We start from the raw sequence: 20,368 nt of genomic DNA on the forward strand, positions 1-20,368 counted from the left end.
TCATTGTTTGCATTGTAGACACTAGTTAAATTCAAAGTGGGGAGGTGCATTTTGTGGATTAGGCCTAACTCTGTACTTTTATAAAAAGAATTATTTTGTTCTGGTAAGAACTCTTAACATGAAATCTACCCTCTTAACAAATTTTAAGTGTACAATACAGTATGTTGACTACTGATACCATGTTGAAAAGCAGACCTCTAGAGCTTATTCATCTTGTTTAACTGAAACTTTATGCCAGTTGATTAGTAACTCCCCATTTCCTTCTCCCCAGCCCTTGGCAACAGCATTCCACTTGATTCTATGAATTTGACTCTTTTAGATACCTCATATAAATGGAATCATGCAGTATATGTCTTTCTGTGACTGGCTTATTTCAGTTAGAATAATGTCCTCAAGGCTCATTTATGTTGTCCCATATTGCAGAATTTCCTTTTTTTTTAAGGCTGAGTATATTTTCTATTCTATGTATATGTCACATTTTCTTTATCCATTCGTCTGTTACAGACATTTGTTTCCACATTTTGGTTATTGTGAATAATGCTGCAATGAAATAGGAGTGCTAATATTTCTTCAAGATCTTGATTTCAGTTCTTTCTGGCAATTACCCAGAAATTGGATTTCTGGATCATATGGGGTAGTTCTATTTTGAATTTTTTAGGAACCTCCATACTGTTTTCCATAGTGGCTGCATTGCCACCAACAGTGTGCAAGGGTTCCAATTTCTCCATATCCTTACCAACACTTGTCTTTTGTTTTTTTGACCCTGACAGGTATGAGGTAATATCTCATTGTGGTTTTGACTTACATTTTCCTGATGACTAGTGACATTGAACCTTATTTATTTATTTATTTTTTGGCCTTTCACTACCCCCTACGTGCTTTTTTTAAAAAAATTTTTATTGGAGTATAGTCAATTTACAATGTAGTGTTAGTTTCTGCTGCACAGCAAAGTGAATCAGTTATACATATATCCACTCTTTTTTAGATTCTTTTCCATATAGGTCATTACAGAGTATTGTGAAGAGTTCCCTGTGCTATACAGCAGGTACTTATTAGTTATCTATTTTATATATAGTAGTGTGTATATGTCAGTCCTAATCTCCCAATTTATCCCTCCCCCTCCAAACATTTTTTAATATGTCTGTTGGCCATTTTGTATATCTTCTTTGGAGAAATATCTATTCATGTCTTTAGTCTATTTTAAAAATTGTAATATTAATTTTTTTTACTATTGAGTTTTAGGAGTTTCTTATTTATTTTGGAGATTAAACCTGTATCAGACATATAATTTGCAAATATTTTTTCCCATTCCATAGGTTGCCTTTTTACTCTGTTGATTGTTTGCTTTGTTGTGCAGAAGCTTTTTAGTTTGATGTAATCTCATTTTTCTATTTTTGCTTTTGTTGCCTGTGCTTTTGGTGTCATATCCATTAAATCATTGTCAAGACTGATGTCATGACATTTCTCCTATATTTTCTTCTAGGAGTTTTAGTGTTTCACGTCCTATATTTAAGTCTTTAGTCTGTTTTGAGTGATTTTTTGTGTTTAATATGAGATAAGATTTCAATTTTATTCTTTTGCATGTAGAGATCCAGTTTTCCCTACACAGTTTATTTAAGAGACTATCCTTTCTCCCTAGTATATTCTTGGCACCTTTGTTAAAGAACAGTTGACTGTATATGCACGGATTTATTTCTGGGCTCTATTCTATTCTCCATTTGTTAAAAGTCTTTCTGCCAGTGTGCTAGTGTTTTTATTACTGTAGCTTTGTAATATATTTTGAAATCATGGAGTGTGATGCTTCTAGCTATGTTCTTTCTCAAGGTTGATTTGGCAATTTGTGGTCTTTTGTGCTTTCATATCAATTGTAGAATTGTTCTTTTTCTATTTCTGTAAACAATGCCATTAGGATTTTGATAGGGATTGAACTGAATTTGTAGATTGCTTTGTGTAGTATGGACATTTTAACAATATTCTTCTGGTCCTTGAACATGAGATATCTTTCTGTGTATTTGTGTCTTCATTTTCTTTCATCAATGTCTTAATGTTTTCAGTGTAGAGATTTCTCACCATCTTTGTTAAATCTATTTCTTAGTATTTCATTGTTTTAATGCTATTATAAATGTGACTGATTTATTAATTTCTTTTTCACATAGTTTGTCATTAGTGTATAGAAATGAAACTGATTTGTGTATGTTGATTTTGTATCCTGTGACTTTACTGGATTACTCAGTTCTAATCATTTGTGTGTGTGTGGTGGTGGGGTCTTTAGAGTTTTCTAGATACAGAATCATGTCTTCTGCAAACAGGGAAAATTTTACTTCTCCCTTTCTGATTTTAGATGCCTTTTATTTCTTTTTCTTCTCTAATTACTCTGGCTAGAACTTTCAGTACTATTTTGGACAGGATGACATCCTTACTTTGTTCCTGATATTAGAGGAAAAATTGTGGGAGTTTATTACCCCTAGACCTGCCTTACAAGAAAATGGCTAAAGGGAGTTCTTCAAGTTGAAAGAAAAGAATGCTAAAAAGCAACATGATAAACTAACTATGTACTTTTAAAATAAGTACTAAGACATTTTAAGACACTAAGACAGAGAGCTACTTTATGCCCTCTATTATCTACCAAAACAGTATTAAACATTTCATCATTTTGTGTGTGTGTGCACTCCTTTTAGCCCTCTGCTTAAGAAATAGCAAAAGAAAGAGAAAACAAAGAAACAGAAAAGCTTCTGAGTATATTTGGACCCTGAGTGTTTTTTGCTTTTTATTTTTTAAAGTGGGGTGATGTGTTAGATATAAAAGACTTCCTTGCAATGGAGTTTCTCTAAGTGTGAAGGTCTTTAGGCCATTTTACTACTTATTTTGGAACAGAAATCATTGGCAGGCATGACATCCAAATGTGACTCCATAATTTTATTAAAGGATTGCTTAATGGACAGATTCCTTTCCATTTTTTGTAGCAGCATTAAAGAAAAAAAAAAACCTAGCATGAATTTTGCTTGGGTTTCAGATTTTCATGTTATTTGCTTAATAGTTACAATTTGTTAAACATCTCTTTTTATATGGAGGAAGCATAAATGATAATTTAATGGTGAGTATTAAAGAGCTTCTTGTCATTTAAAAATTCAACCAGGGGTTTCTGAGAACACCTATGTGTGTACCCAGTCATGATTCTGATACCCTGCTCTTGTCTTTCAGGTTAAGTGTGCAACTAGAAACTATGTTAATACCTTATTTTCTTCAATCTTATGACAGTTCTTTAAATCAATGGCCAAGTAATTGTCATTTTTAAGCCTGTAATTCAAGTAGCCAGTTCTAATTTTTTTTCTGAAAAAAATTGCTATACAAAGGAGGAGCGTTAAATAGAGTTATATAAATTATTTTCTTATGTGACTCAGCAGTTTAGGTAAAGGATTAACTCCATAACAGTGTCAAGCAATGTTTAGGAAATATGCAACAATCTATCTCTAGGCATTTTCCTATGGTAAGTTTGGGTCAGAGATGCAGTACCAAAACTTCCTCATGTCATGTTTTTCCTTTTCTATTTGAACTGTGTTTTGACAGTTTGTTTGCAATATTTTATGTCAATGCCCTTCATATTCAAAGATGTTGCCCCTTATAGTATTGCTTGCCTTATATATATTAGATAGGCGACCTTCAGGCCTTTTCATTTGGATTATATTTATTGTCAATTCCCTAATTCACAAAAAAGAATGCCATTTTGGGGCCTATTGTTACTGACAAGTTCTTACTGGATATCAAGTCACTCCAGGTTATATAGAAGCTGCTCAGATCACCAATCTGCCTCACAGATTTGAACTTGTATATAAGTGACTTTTGTGATTATTATTTTTGTCTTGTAATAATATAAAAGAAGCAGGGAAAATGTCACCAATACAAAGCTGTTATACATGTAGACCTTATACTTGCTTGTATGGAAAGTTCACTTTGCAACCTCCTAGATTATTATAGTCACTGTTTGGCTCTTAATGCTGTCAGCTGGATCTAATAAAGAACCTTGATGCCATTGTCAGGTAATACACAGGTGAAGCAAAAATGCTGTTAAGTGGAAAAAAGGTGTCAGTAGAAGGGAAAAATGGAAAAGAAAGAATAAGTTAACGTGATGAGGAAAGTACATATCAGATAATTCAAATTGGTCATCCCTCTGCTATACTTAAATCTTGTAGTGGAACTCTTGACTTCCTTATAAAACACAAACTGTCTCTGAGAAAAATTAATACATTTAAAAGTCATTTCACATGTATTTTTTTAAATTCTAGTTTTGTATATAATACTTATATTTAATAAATAGTTGAATTTTTTAAATTGTATACCAAAAATGCAGAACACTATGCTAACTGTAGTAGAGGATATAAAGATATATATAACATATCCCCTATCCTTTAAGAACTAAAACTTACTGAAAGAGTTAAGATGCGCAGCTATAGCACAAGCAGAATTCTTTATGAACTATCTGAGTGGATTTTGTCCCACTGCTATAAGACAGTGCTTCCAGTTATGGCACAAATCAATAATAATAATATTTGTAAAGTGTGCTAGGTTAAAATGAGAGAGAGTTTGTAATTAGTAGAAAATTTATTGTTTATATTATCTAATTACAGTAATAAAAATAGAATATAAAATATTAGATATCAAATTTTGAGTTTATATAAAACTTATAAATAATGTCTTTAAAACCATCTCATTGTTGGACTTGAGCTTGAATTCCATGAACATAAAATATTTACACAAGATGCAGTGATTTTTAAAATATGTCCACAAATCCACTGATACTCTTCCCTTCAAAAAGTGGAGCCTAATTCTCCTTCCCTTGTGGGGTGGACTTAGGGACTTAAATATAAAAAATAGAATATGGCAAAAGAGATGATATGTGACTCACAAGACTCATCACAGAAGATATTTTGTCCTGCTCTGGGCTCTCTGTTAGATCACTTGATCGGGGGAAAGTCAGCTGCCATGTCAGAAGAACACATATGTATACCAAGTAGTTATTTTGAAAGACCCACAGCAAGGAACTGAGGCCTTCAACCAACAGCCAGTAAGAAATTTAGACCTTTGTCACTAGTCAGGTGAACGAGCAGACTTGGAATGGAATCCTCCAACTGCAGTCAAGCCTTTGGATGCCTGCAACCCTGGCTGACATCTTAATTATAATATCATTGGGAAACGCTGAGCCTCAGCCACCCAGCTAGGCTACTCTTGCATTTTTACCCTAAAGAAACTGAAATAATAAAAGTTTATTGTTTTAAAGCCTTTATGTTTTAGAGTAATTTGTTAAGTAGCAATAGGTATTTAATATACCAAGTTTTAATTATAATCATTTTTAAGTCTTCATCGTCTCCAATAACAAGTAATTTAGGCTGAATAACTGATAAAAATATAAAACTTTTTACAGTCACTCAGACATTTCCAATAGTTGAAAGATTCTGTGCAAGAATTTATTTTCCCATTTCTTTCATTGACAAGTATAACCTTGATTGTATGTGTGTGAAAATGTGAATGGACTTCAGATCTAATTGAATTTTTATATCATCCTATATTTCAAAATTATGATGAAACTCTAATTTACAGAAGAAAAGCCATTCTGCTTCTAGGAAGTGTGTCATTAAAAATGTTTATCAAGCAAAAATGGATTGAAGTATCTGATATATGTGTATAGTCAGCCCTCCATATCTGACAGTTCCACATCTACAGATTTAACCAACTCGATCTAAGATATTCAGAAAAAAGTTTCCAGAAAGTTTGAAAAACCAAAATTTGAATTTGCTACTCACAGGCAACTATTTACATAGCATTTACCTTGTGTTAGGTATTTTAAGTAATCTATAGATGATTCAGGAGTACGTGCATAGGTTATATGCAAATACTACACCGTTTTACGTAAGGGACATGAGCATCAACCCATTGTGGATACGGAGGGATGACTATAGTCTGGATTTGAGAGCCACTACCCCAGATCAGCTGCACCTTGGGCTATGTGCGATATTAAGCACCTATTTCATGAGTCTCTTGTCTATAGTAAATAGCACCACACACAGTAACTCACTGCTCAAGTACATTTTCAAGTGATAGAAAGCCTCCTGAGCCCCATTCTATTGCCATGACTGTAGAGTAGTGTCAGATCACACTTGACTCCAAAGGCTCTAGATAAAACTTATGGCAAAGGGGTGCCTAGAGGCTGTAGTAACTCCACTCTCCACAAGGGTGATCAGTGTCTCTGGGCACTCCGTTATTCATTAACAGCTCACTAGTATGCCACATCACACCAGCTGGGGAACTGTGCTTAGAAATTCAGAAGAGAGAGTACTCCTTTTGTATTGGTCTTCTCGGGCTTCAATAATAAAATGCTACAGAATGGGGAGCTTAAACAACAGAAATTTATTTTCTCACAGTTCTGGAGGCTGGAAATCCATGATCAGGGTGCTAGCATGGTCATTTTTAGGGAGGCCTCTCATTCTGGCTTGTACATGCCAGACATCTTGCTGTGTGCTCATGTGGCCATTTTAGTCTGTGTGCATGGAGAGGTGGAGAAAGTAAGCTGTCTGGTATCTCTTCTTTTAAGGACATTAATCTTATTAGATCAGGACCATTTTACTTGTTTTCTGCTCTGGTTTGTATATGTCTTCAGTTTTTGTTTCTCTGTTTCTTTTTTTCCTGTTTTTTTGATTATTCAAATACATTTTATAATCCATTTTAATTTGTTGGATTTTTCATTGAACCTCTTCACATTATATATTTATTTTCTCTAGGGATTATAATATAAATCCTTAATTTAGCACAATCTACTTAATATTGTACCACTTCACAGAGACTACAGAAAGGAGGAGCCTAAATGGCATATGTGGTTGCATGAGTTGTATATTTTATATGAAGTGCTATCTTTCATGAAAAAATTTTCATTAATAGTATGTGTTTTGGGTTATATTGTTGGCATTGCAAATGTTACATAATTCTCTGGATTCTGTTATAAGAATGTTGACTTTTTTTAAACACACTCTTAAAAACTACTTGCTTTTGAACATTCTCCAGAGTCCTCAGGATTGTTTTGTTTTGTTTTGTTTTGTTTTTTGCCAGATGTTAGCTAGATGTTAGGATCTTACTTCAACAGTTGACTACTTCCTTAAGCCTCAGTTCCTTTATCTGAAAATGGGGATAAAAATAGTACAGTACTTACCTCATAAGATTGGTAAGAGGACTAAATGAGATAATTTGTTTAAAGGACTCAGAACAATTTGACATGTAGCAATCATTCAGTAAATATTAACTGTATTGTTATGATTGGTGATCAGTAATATCTTTCTTATGAGGTAATCAATATTAAAGTAAATGATAAATTGTAGTTGGAAGATTATATTAGGTAAGTAAACAAGTATAAAAGCATGCAAGGCTTTATAGGCCATGACAAGTAATTTGAATTTTATCATGAAGGCATATGGAAGCCATAGATCTTTAAAGACACAATTTCAAGAGATTATTGTGGCTTCATCACTGTGTGGGAAATTGTGTGTTGGGAAACGCAGAGACTACTTAAGTAGACATTGCAAATAGTCAAAGTAAGAGTTGATAGAAACCTGAATTAGGGTGATAGCAAGGAAATGGAAGAACAGAATCAATTAATCTGAGCTATGTTTTTGAGGTAAACTCTACAAGACTGATCGATAATATGAATAAACTATTAGGTGTTATTTGTTGAGATAAAGGGCTGACTTTAGAAGGAATTAATTATTGGTAGCAACTGAGATCTTTTGAATGTGTTTTGAATGTGCCAAGTTTGAAAAATACCTATAAGACTTCCAAGTGGAAATGATAAATTTGAGAGTTATCAGCATAGAGATTGATATTTAAAGCCATGAACGTGATTCACTTCAGAAGAGAAAATAGAGATGGGAAGGGGACCTAGTATCAAGTCCTCAACAACTCCAGAAATTTGGTGAAAAGAAAGAGTCTGAAAACAAAACTAAGAAGAAGTCATCAGAAAGCTGGAAGAAAAATCAGGAGAGCTTTAAACAACATAAGGGAAAAAAAAAGAGATATCTTCAGGATATCAGGAGAGCTTTAGAGAATCTGGAAATCAGAAAATATGAAAAAAAAAAAGATTTCAAGGAGGAGAAATGATCAGCTGTGTTAAATGCCATTGAGAGTTCAAGAAAGATTAGAACAGAAAAAAAGTGTCCCTTGTATTTATCACCATAGAAGCTTTTGTTAGGGAGAGTTTCAACAGGTGGGTGAGTACAGTAGAGTTGAAATCCATATATAAATAAAAAATTGATAAATTGAAAAATTAATAAAAGGTGAATAAAAGGATATAGTACAGGGAGACAATCAAATCAAACAGGAAAAATGGAATAGTAGCTAGAGGGCAATGAGGGTCAGGGGAGTGTTGTTGTTCTTGCATTGGTGGTGGTAGAGGTGGTAATGGTAGTTTAAACATGGCTGTGAATGATCCAGTAGTGAGGGGATGATAAAGGAGAGAATTAAGATAATTGCAGAAGCGAAGCTAAAGGGGGATGGGACCAAAGCACATGTAAAGAATTTGGCCTCTGCTGAAAGAAGGGATGCTTCCTTCATTGTATCAGGGTAGAAGAAGATGCATGAATGTACAGACAAGTTTATAAATTTGGTTATGGAAATATGAGAACATTTCCATCACTTGACTTCTGTTTTTACTGTAATGAATGAGATGAATTATCAAGTCCTGAAACAAAATATACATACAAAGAAGGCTTTCCTGTATGTTCTGTGTTAACTGTCCAGTGGATGTTGAGGGGTGTGATAAAATGCTTTGCTGTATTTTCCCCACTCATTACTAAATTATGTGGCTATTTGAACGCTATGCCATTGATGGAATTAAAGAGATAAGATAAACTCCTTGTTTTCCATATCAAATATAATGAAAAAAACAATAACATATTGTTCTTACTCTTTGTCAGGCCCTGCTCTAATAATTATATATTATACTTTATCAGGCTTTTTCATTTTATTAATTCACTTAATCCTGTTAGAACCCTATAAATTGGGTATTATCATCCACAGTTATCAGACTGAAGCCCAGAGAATTGAATAACTTGCCTACACTTAGTAAATAGTAGAACTAGATTCAAATCCAGCCAAATTGTCTCCAGATTTTAGGCTTTCACCACTATGCAAAGGACATTGATCTTGAGCAACAGATTCACTCATCCATTCATCTACTCATCCATCCAACAAATATATTTATTGGCATTTACTATTTAGTTAAGCCCACTACCCCCCTAAAAAGAAAACCCTACTCTCTGCAAAATACTAAGAATGGAGGATGAAAAAAAAAAAGTACAGTCCCTACCACTAAGGAAATTATATCTAGCTTGCTACTATGGCAAAGAATTACTACATAGAGCTTTAATATAAATGAAATGTGTGGTAAATTCTATAAGGAAGGAAGTGATATGAGAATTTAAAAACTATCCACTCTTATTTAAAGAATAAAGAAAAGTGACATGTGAAGAGACCTTGAAAAATGCATAGAATTTGAACTTACGTAAATAGGGAAAACAACATACTGGACAAAACATTAAATAACATAAGCAAAAGCCCAAAGATAGAAAGATGTGGCAGATGTATAGGGGGGAATAAAATGGAGCTCTTCTCCTATAATATAGGATCCTAAGCTTAACTGTAAAGGACCATGAAGGTTTTGTTTTCCTTTGTCTGGGTAGAAGGCATGACATGATTAGAGTCCTAGTTTTAAAAGATGAATTGTATAGCAGTGAGTGATATCTTGAAGCAGAGAAGGAAACTGGGAGGTTTTTAAAAGTACTAATGGGATTATGTTCAACCAACCACTGAGAAAAATGTCAATCATTAGCCAAAAAGTAATTATAGTTAGTATACACAATGAAGTACAGCTTCTATCTTCAAAGAGCCTCCAGTTTCACCAAGGAGGCAAGACTTACTTACATTGAACTATTAAGGGACAAACATATATATATATTGGTAACTGTGATGTTGTGACTTATAACAAGAAAGATATATTTGGTCTTTGTCCCCTGTTCTGGCATAGAGCTCCTGAAACTTCCTAAGTGATGAAAGCAGAGCAACAAAGACGTCTTTTGTTATGCTAGTGAGGTGACTTTTGGAACTCATCTAAGGATGGGGGCTGGTTTCCAGGGGAATCAACCACATGATTAGAGGGTTAGAACTTTCAATCCCAAACCTGACCTCTGGGGAGGGAAGAGTAGCTGGATTGAGTTCAGTTGTCAAAGGCCAGTGATTTGATCAATCACACCTGCGTAATGAAGCCTCCATAAAACTCCAAAGGACTGGGTGCAGAGAGCTTCCAGATTGGTGAACACATGGAGTTTCAGGGAGAGTGATGTGCTTAGAGAGAGAGCACGGAAGCTTCTCACCCTTTTCCAGTCCCTTGCCCTATGCATCTCTTCCCTCTGGTTTTTCCTGAGTTATATCCTTTTATAACAAACCAGTAATTTACTAACTTAAATGTTTGTCTGAGTTCTGTGAGCTGCTCTAGCAAATTAATTGATACCAAGGAGAGGGTTGTTGGAACCTCCAATCTATAGCTGGTTGGTCAGAAGCACACATGATAAGATGGACTTGTTGCAGGAAATGGGGTGCAAGAGAATGGTCACATCCCAGGTCTTGGGCAAGTCCTTGGGACAGACCACCAAGTGAGGTTCCTTGGCTTTGCACAGGAAAGCATTCAAGAGCGAGCAGAAATAGAGTGAAAGCAGAATTATTCAGGGAGATATACACTCCATAGACAGAGTGTGGGCTGTCTCAGAAGGCAAGAGGGCCCAGGATATAGGGTTGTTAGCTTTATGGGCTGGGTAATTTCATAGGCTAACAAGTGGGAGGATTATTCCAACTAATTTGGGGAAGGGGCAGCGATTTCCAAGAATTAGGCCACTGCCCACTTTTTGGCCTTTTATGGTCAGCCTAGGAACTGTCATGGCACCTGTGGGAGTGTCATTTAGCATGCTGATGTATTACAGTGAGCGTATACTGAGGCTCAAGATCTACTGGAAGTTCAGTCTTAAGCCATCTTGGTTCTAACCAGTTTTTGTGTATCCTCAAGTACTGTGGCATTCTTTTAAAGGTTGTGCCCTGCCCCCTTCCCTCCTATCTCAGACTTGCAATTAGCATCCAAAGAGAGAAGGGGGAGGGCAGGATGGTAGGACTGAGCTCTTAACCTGTGGGATCTGATCCTATCTCCAGGTAGGTAGTATCAGAATTAGGTTGAATTGTAGGACACCCAGCTTGTGTCAGGGCGTCGTTTGGTGGTATGGGAAAACTCCCTCACTCCACACAAACCAGAACCTTTAGGAACATTTTAGTGTTGTGTTTTCTATCCCTGATCTTTTATTCTTGGCCAGGTTTCCCATGTCAAGGTTTACACATAAAATTAAATTTACCCATAAGAGTACCTTTTCTAGGTAGTTGTTCCAGACCACACCCTGTTTACTCTAGACTTGAAATTCTGGCTTTCATTCCTCTGAGTCTCTAGTGCCTTGCTTTGGACTCAAACTCTTAATGCTTATTTTTGGACACCTTGGCTTTCACTTGCTAGCCTTATTTTTCTACTTTGCTCTAGGCTCTGCTTCCTTTTCTAATGTTATTATTCCTGTGGCCTCAAGTGAAAATCCTACCTGTTCACTTCTTTCCTACTGCCTGACTAGCCCACAGGTTCTGCCTTTCTTCATGGCCACCTTAATTTCCATAAATGTTCCACCATCAGATTTGTCATTATGACGTATAAAAACTTTAAGAGAGTCTTCTATTAGAAGATTAAAAGATTAGAAAAGATGAAACCCTCATAGACTAGAGTTAGCAGAGATTCAATTTCAATAGAGAGAGGGAATCAGTCAAACACGGGAAACATCTTTTCTGAAGATTAATAAGCATTCTTTTTTTACCTGTATTTGCCACCTGGTCCTAAATTCATCATCTGGTTTGTCAGAAAATAAATAATGAACAACAATGTGATTCAGGTTTTTATATTGGATAGCTTGGCTCTGATAACAAATAAACCCAGAAACATATATTGATCAAATATAATTACCTTTTATTTCTGGCTTCCATAAGAGTCCAAGTTGGATAATCCTGGTCAGCGAGTACTTTTTCAAGCAGGGATTCAGGGAGCCAGAGTCCTTCTACCTTGTAGATCTACCATCTTCTAGCACTTTATCCTAATCTCTGTGCAGTGGGTCAGAAGAAGAAAGAAAATATAGAGGAAGCACATTTGTTTCTTAATAGCCTTGGACCAGAAATGACACATATAACTTTTGCTGACAATGTCCTAGAGAAGACTTAGTCTCACAGCCACACATAATAGCAAAGGAGGCTGAGAGATTTCATTTCTTTGAGTATCCAGTGAAGGGAAAAGCAACTTTTAAGGCAGCTGTTAGTTTCCACCAGAGTTAAGAAAAATAAGGTAAAATGAATTACAAAGCCCCTTGCAAATATGAGGTAATAATAACTATATGTAAAAATAATATGTATGATTAAGTAATAAGTATAAGGTAAAATGCTGCTATTGAGTCAGTGCAAGTTAAATAATTGTGAGAGATAATAAAGGAAATATAGGAATCAGTGCATTTCTTTGTTAAAATATTCCAATAGTGATTTTTCTCTCCAAAAATCACGATTAAATCACAAATTGAAAAGGAATATCAGTTGGGGAAAATGCCCCTTAATAAAGTAAATAACAAGTTCTTGTCAATTTTATTAATGTGGCTTTCAAAACAACTGGGACAGAAAATAAACTGTGCTTAACACTTGTTTAATGGATTATATTTGTCTGCTGTGTGATGTAGGTCAGAAAGAGTCTGAAGATAAAATTGAGGATGAAGAATTGGATGTCAGTTTTAGGATATCAATGTTCAAACTACCAGTACATACTTCAGATTCACTGAGGCATGCTGCATTATTGAAAGCAAAAGAACAAGATTATTTTCCTGTGTATACCGAGCCACTTTCTACCACTCATCAAAAACCAGTAATTAAAATAAAAGACATGCTGTTGGAGAAGAGTGTAAGAAGAGAGTTTTTTACAACACAAAGAACTGGTATGAAACTCCAAGCACTTTATGATATTGATAAATATTGCTCAGAACAAAAGAAGCAGGCAAGCTATAAAAATAAAGTAACAGCTGTAAGCGTGGCACAAGTGGCCCAAGAACGAGTTAGATTAACTATTCAAGAAAATTTAAATAAGAAAATATATGCTACACATAAACTAACTGCAAGAGATAATAAGACCATTCAGAATGGTTTACAACGACTTTGGCAGGACAGATCCAACTACCTTGAGAAAGTTAAAGAGAGGAGAGTCCTGTTTCTGGAAGAAAAAAAACAAAAGGCTAAAGACCGTTTATTAATTCAAAACTTAAATAATGAGCGCGCTCTTTTGACCAAAGAAATGACTAAAATTGACAGATTGAAGAAGAAGCAGGCTGTCTTAAAAGAGAAGAGCCTAATTGTTCAGCAAAAACTGGCAACTGAAAAATATCAAAAGGATTTACTTAAACAAATGAAGGAAATTAGGTAGGTACAGTTTTGATATAATAGAAGCTTTTACATTGTTGGGGAGGAAAAAATTTTCCTCTGCCTTCTAGGTTCTCTTGGCTGGTTTAAGAACTAAATGGATGTGAGACAGATTAACAGGAGAAAATCAAACAAAAGTTTAATAACATCTACACGTGGGAGGGACCCGGGAAAACTGAGTAACTCCCCCAAGTAGCTGAAGCCATCACCTTAAATACAATCTTCAGCTAAAGACAAAAGGAGGTGTTGAGGACGGAGAACCAATTATGAGAGGTTACCAGGAAAAGCACAGTAAACAAGGGTAAGGTTGTCATACCGATCTGTCACCTGTCTTCTCCATCAAGTTTCTAGAGGTTTGGTCATCCTCTTCCTCAGCTTATAGAGTTGTAAAATAGCTCAAAGAGATGAAAAGACACAGATAATTCTAAAGGGTACACCAGACAGGACCCCCAGTAATTTTTTTTTACCCTTTTTTACCCTTGTGTGTCTTTCACAGTTTTTTTTTTTTTTTTTCTTCTGATATTAGATTGAAGCTTATCAGCCAGTTTTATCCTGGTTATATTTTAAGTGACCAAACTGTGAATACGTATGTTTAAGGCTTATCTAGAAATACTTAAAGATCATTATAACTGCTTATTTCATTTACATTTTAAAATGCTATTGTTTAAAAAAAGTAGTCTGTACTAGAAAGGAGTGTAAAATAAGAAGAAAGCATTTGTCTTTTCCTAGCGATAAGTAAATTTAAAGCTATTTACTGAGGTACTTTATATAATATCTTTTTAAGTATGAAAAATATATTTTTCTCCTCCAAAATTTAAAAACATTTTCCTTAATGTATACTTTGTGTATGTGTGTGTGTGTGTGTGTGTGTGTGTGTGTGTGTGTGTGTGTGAGAGAGAGAGAGAGAGAGAGAGAGAAAGATTTTGGAAATAATTTTTTTTATAATTTAATAGAAAATATATATTTTGGAAAAGAGAATGAAAGCTAGTAGTCTGGTATATCAAAATGTAAGTCTAGCACAAATCAATGTTAAAGAAAATTTAAGCAGCTTAGTTTTATTACAGCAAATTGAATGTCTGGCCATCATTAATCTGTAGAGGATACAGAGTCAAGTGAGCTTCCTAATGTGTATTAACTGAATTATCTTCTCTTGTAAGCTGCTGCACAGATATTATCCTTGAGAGTACACAGGAATAAGGCAATGTTCTGGTTATGTCAATAATGTATCCTAAAAGGCATTACTGAGTTTTATTATAAATGTTTTCAAATAAAGATTATCAATGTGCAGAAAAGAGCTGTGACTCAAAAAAGTAAAATCTGTCTAGAGACTTCAGAAGTTTCTCAATTCTTTTTCTGCCATTTGATTCTTCATTAACGTATCAAACACTTCACCTAAAAGTATTCTGGTGAATCTCAATAACTAGTGAAGTCATTACTGAGAATATAACTTCCTGATCCTGCTCTGGAATGAGGAAAAATGAATGAAGAAAGGGGAACCATAAAGCTCTAGTTTAGGAAATTGATAAAATACCCATAGGAGTGTTTAAGAAGGAATTAAAAAGAGACTTTAAAATGAAAGAATTTCTATATCAGGTAAAAGCTGGTCATAAGTTTCCCCAAATATTCTTGTCCCTACTCGAAAAAAGTGATGACACTGCTCAGGGCAGAACAGCATCGTGTACATTTTGAAGTAGAGTATCATTTAGCTTGGAAGATCTGGCACCTAAGGCAGTTATCCAATTACATCATCTTCTTCTTGTCCTTATTTTTGTCATCAATTGACCTTCTTGACTACCCTCTTCATTCCCTGTAGTCCTCATATCCTGATATATAAAGCTTTTCTTTATCCAGCTTCTGCCGTTATCACTGTTAACTTCCAAATTCAGAAGAACAACCCTCCCAATTGCCTAACCTAACCTAAACATTTTTGGATCCCAGAACCCTTTAAACTCATTTCCATAGATATATAAACGCCACCTCATCACTTGGAACTGCACCACCTCTTAAATTTTAAACTCATATATTTACTTATGGCTAAAATCTTTATCTTTTCAACTCTTTTTTTCCTTTACTTTCACCACATGTATTCTTCAAATATATTGTGACACTCATCCCTCAAATAACCTTTCTTATAGACTTTCTAGTGTAGCTTCCAGGGTTCTTTCATTCGATTATTCTTTTTTCCATTTCACCCAGTGTCCCTGATGTCTTTTTCTTTCATTGCCTCCACCATGCTAACCGCCTCAGCCCCTACCTTGGAACAATCCAGTTATCTATCTTCATTTTTTGTATTCAGGTAAAAATGGCTAGAAGACATCAGTGACTTGTAGATTTATGCTGATATCAATTCTATGGCCTCCAACTTTAGCTGCTCCCTCAGGTGCTTGCTCTTTCTCCCATTACCTACAAAAGTGATTTTAAACCTCATCAGCTATAGAGCTTCCTATGCACATACCACCTCTGACCTTTCCTTCTCAACAAGTCACTCTGTCCCAAAGGAATTTTAGGCCTTCAAGCTTGAATTTGTTCAATTTTCCAATTCCCTATCTATAAAATTCTACATATCCTATATTTATCCTCATTTCCTTTTCTACTGTCTCAGGATTAGGTTCCCATTTTCCTGTTAAGAGCTAATAATCCCTCTGTTTTTGCTCTTAGTAAGCCTGGAAGTGGGTAATGCAAGACCTCTGTGCTAGGCAGAATTATGGCCCCCAAGAAGATACCATGCCCTGATCCCTAGGACTAAGAATAGGATAAGAGATGGTGGGGGAGGGGAAATTTCTCCTCTTTCCCCTATTAGTTCCTTTGGCTGGCAAGTAAAATAGCATAAGGCAGATTAACAGGAGAAAACCAAATGTATTACATGTGCAAAGGGAATCCATGTAAGTATGAAGTATTCCAAAGTCAGCAAGGCAAGGTAAGGTATATATATACTCTGGACTAAGGAGAAGAAGGTGGGGGTCTGAGGCTTCAAGGGGAAGTAAGGTTATTCACAGGAAGAACAAAAATAGTTAATGTTTGGTAAAAACATATTTGCTGGGCCATCCTAAGACAATAAGGCACTTTGATCAAATGGGCTTTGGTAGGTTCCTCCCTGTCTACAATGCCCAATACTTTACTATAGTAACTATGGTGACAGCTTCTTCCTGGCACAGGCCCCCTATTTTAATTTCATTTAGGCAGTAAGGGGGAAGTTCAAAGGTTCTTTTGGACCTGGATTGTTTTTAGCTCAAAATAATTTGCATTCCAGAGTGGCATATCTTTGGGAAGCCTGCCCTTGTCCCCATCAATACTACACTTATGGATATGCTACCTTACATGGCAAAGGGACTCTGCACATGTAATTGAGGATTGACCTTAAAATAGGAAGATTATTCTGGATTATTCAGATGGGGGCAGCATATTGCATGAGCCTTGAAATGCAGAGGCAGGAGAGAAAGTCAGAGGGAATCAAAGTAGGAGAAAGACTTGACATGACACGGCTGACCTAAAGATGAAGGGAGCCATGTAGAAAAAGTGAGAAGGAAATGAATTCTGACAACAACCAGCAATCTTGGAAAGAGAACCTCAAGGCCTGGATGAGAACCATGGCCCTGGCTGACACCTTGATTTCAGTCTTGTGAGAACCCAAGCAGAAAATCCAGCTGAGCCATGCTGTTCCTGGACTTCTGACCCATGGAAATTATGAGATAATACATGGTTGTTGTAAGCCAATACATTTTATAATAGTTTGTTTTATAGCAATAGGAAAATACAGACTCCTTTTTTCTCCTTTCTTACGATTGCTTTGGTTATTCCAGGACCTTTGCATTTCCATGTACAGTTAGCTTTTAAAACATTCAAATTACCTAAAGTTAATACATTTTAAATAAATGGTAATCTAAATTTAATCACATATATATTTAAAACAAATTTAAATGTTAATTTCTACCCAAAAAGCTCTTTGCATATTAATTTGGGGAGAACTGACATCTTAGTAATATTGTCTTCCAATCCTTGAACACGATATAACTCTCCATTAATTTAAATTTTCTTTAACTTTTTTCAGCAATATTTTATCATATTCAGGTATAGGCCTTGCATGCTTTTTATTAAACTTATGTCAAAGTATTTATTTTTTGATGGTATAGTAAATGGAATTTCTTAATTTCATTTTCCAGTTGTTCGATTCTGGTATATATAAATATTGATATAATAGATTATTATGTTTTTCACTCTTCAATTCTTTTAAATAGTTTGTTTTTTACATTTTGTCCAAGTTTATAATTGTTATCTGTAGCAGGGCTATTTCAATAAATGTCTTAGACTGAATTAATACCATTAATTAATTACATGTGCAAGGTCTATTTTTCTGTGACTTCTACTCTGTTGCATGTCCAGACATGACTACTCTCCAGAGCTCCTATTTCAAAAGAGTTGTAGCTAATTTTCATTGAGTGATTATTAAATACCAGCCTTCCTCTAAGGATTTTAAATGTATTAGCTCATTTACTCCCTACTAAACCCTATGAGTTGCATTGTCCCTTCTTAAAGGTGAAGAAATGATGCATGTAGAGCTTAAATAACTTGTCCAAAAATCAATCAGTAAATTGCAGATCTGGATTTCAAATCCAAGCAGAATGGTTTCACTATGTGTACTCCTAACCATAAGCCATTGTTTCTTTGTATTCAGCTCCCTAGACATTTCCATATAGATAGCCAGGCTCTTTAAACTCAGTATTGCCGAAATAGAATTCTAATCTTTCTTCCCATCTGGCTGCTCTTAAGTTTCCTATCCTGATGAATGCCACTGTTATCCATACAATAAAATAAATTATTAAATGTTAGGTACTCCTCTAAGGATTTTAAATGTATTAACTCATTTAGCCCTTTACTAAACCCCATGAGTTGAATTATTCCCTTTTTAAAGATGAAGAAAGTGAGATAGAGAGAACTTAAGTAACTTGTCCAAAATCACATAGTCAATAAGTTGCAGACTTTCTAGACTTAGGCCTCTCTTCCACTCCCTAAGTCCACATTTCTGAGTATACTTAAATACAAATAAATATATGTATTTCATTTATATGTTCATATACCTTTATTTCTCTTTACTTTCTACAAGCTTCTCAAAATTATATCATGTCTTATTTATCTTTATGTTTCCAGGATCTAGGGATAGTGCCAAGCATTATAATACATAACTCTTGAATGAATGAGGATGAATGAATGAATTTTCCTAAGGCCCATGACATTTCTCAGGTTTGCCAGAGTAACCTGGTTCACCTTTCTCTAACTTAATCAGAGTCTGCTAGGGCTACCATAACAAAATACCACAGACTGGGTAACCTAAGCCACAGAAATTTGTCTTCTCAAGTTCTGGAGACTAGAAGTCCAAGATGAAGGTGTTGTCAGGTTTGGTTTTCCCTGAGGCCCCTCTCCTTGGTTTGAAGATGCCTGCCTTCTCACTGTGTCCTCACATGGCCTTTGTTCTGTGTATACACATCCTTGGTGTTCCTTCATCTTCTCATAAGGACACCTCTAAAAGGCCTTTCTCCAAATACAGTCACATTCTAAGATACTGTGGGTTAGGATTTCAACATTTGAATTTGTGGAGGTCATATTTCAGTCCATAGTAGAGTCCTAGAAAGAGCTTGGATTTAGTGAGGCTTAAGTAAAAGTTCTGCAAGTCATGGCATAGTTTGGTTAGATGCCTCTTTGGGAATCTAAGCCAGCATTTGTAAAAATTCTCAGTTATAGCTAATAGAAAACTTAGAAATATTAGCCCAAGATGAATATTATTTAATGATATAATAATATTTTAAGCAATAAGTGGAGTTCTATCTTTTTCCCATTTTGTATATATCTATTTTGAAAACATTTAATTATCATTAACAATTTGATTGATTGTTATGGTTTTAGTCATTTAAAAGTATCTTATTCTGTTACCTTACTTTTTTCTTCTTAGGGCTCAAGAAATATATAAAAGACACTGTGAAGAAAAGATTGTTAATGATATAATTGCCTTTCAAAAAGCTTGTGAAAGATTTCAAGATACTAAAACAAAAGCTGCAATTGTGAAAAAGAATTTAATCCTTAAAGTTCCCGATGGAATGACAAAGTGAACCAATGCCAGATCACAGTCTATGGTCATTTTGATTTATGGCCATTATTTTTAGTTAAAGCACTTTGAAATAATACTATAAAAGAAGAAGTACTCTATCTCACAAGATGGATTTGTATGTAAATCTTCTAAAAATATAAAGAGTGATTAAAATGTTTCTCTTCTCGATCATAATTTAACTTAAATCAGGTTGAGTTGGCTCACCTAAAGGTTCCTTACATATCCAGATACCGAAGGAACAATGAAAAGTGATTTAAATTATTGCAGGAAATACTGCAAAGGCATTGCTTGTATTGTTTCATAACCTGAGTACAGCAATTTGTAAGCCATTCTCAGTTTCTCTGGCAACCTTAGAATAGTAATTTCGGCCCCAGCTATTGACTTTTATTAAAACACTGTGTTCTTTGATTAGTTTCTTTGCCTGCTTTCATATATTTAATTATATTTCCTGTTTATTTTGTTAAAACAATTTCTTTTTTCAAAATAAAAGTTTCACCATTATATTGGTGACTCATGTTCTTATAAAAATTCAGAAAATATAAATTGTAAAAGGGAAATTAAACATTCTTATTAACTTCCTAGAAGATTGTAAGATTTTTGTATATTTACTTTCAATGTGTTTGCCTTTACATATATGGGGGGCAGAGAGGAGAAATAGAGAGAGAAAGGATGCATGTAATTGAGTAATTGTGATCATAAAGTATT

General features: G+C 34.8%; 1 protein-coding gene across 2 annotated transcripts in view; it reads left to right on the plus strand.

Moving 5' to 3' along the window:
- Nucleotides 1–20,082, plus strand: part of LRRIQ3 (leucine rich repeats and IQ motif containing 3) — a 233,547-nt gene extending 213,465 nt beyond the window's left edge. For both annotated transcript variants that reach the window (XM_029231188.1, XM_029231187.1), the window contains 2 exons: nucleotides 12,834–13,563; nucleotides 19,508–20,082. In XM_029231188.1, the coding sequence (XP_029087021.1) occupies nucleotides 12,834–13,563; nucleotides 19,508–19,664 (887 nt within the window). In that variant the 3' untranslated portion in view covers nucleotides 19,665–20,082. The remainder of the gene's footprint in view (nucleotides 1–12,833; nucleotides 13,564–19,507) is intronic.
- The last annotated feature ends 286 nt before the right edge of the window (nucleotides 20,083–20,368 follow it).

The sequence above is a fragment of the Monodon monoceros genome, unplaced genomic scaffold (assembly GCF_005190385.1).
Source record: "Monodon monoceros isolate NGI ecotype Baffin Bay Population unplaced genomic scaffold, NGI_Narwhal_1 Super_Scaffold_18, whole genome shotgun sequence".
NCBI classification, from domain to species: domain Eukaryota; kingdom Metazoa; phylum Chordata; class Mammalia; order Artiodactyla; family Monodontidae; genus Monodon; species Monodon monoceros.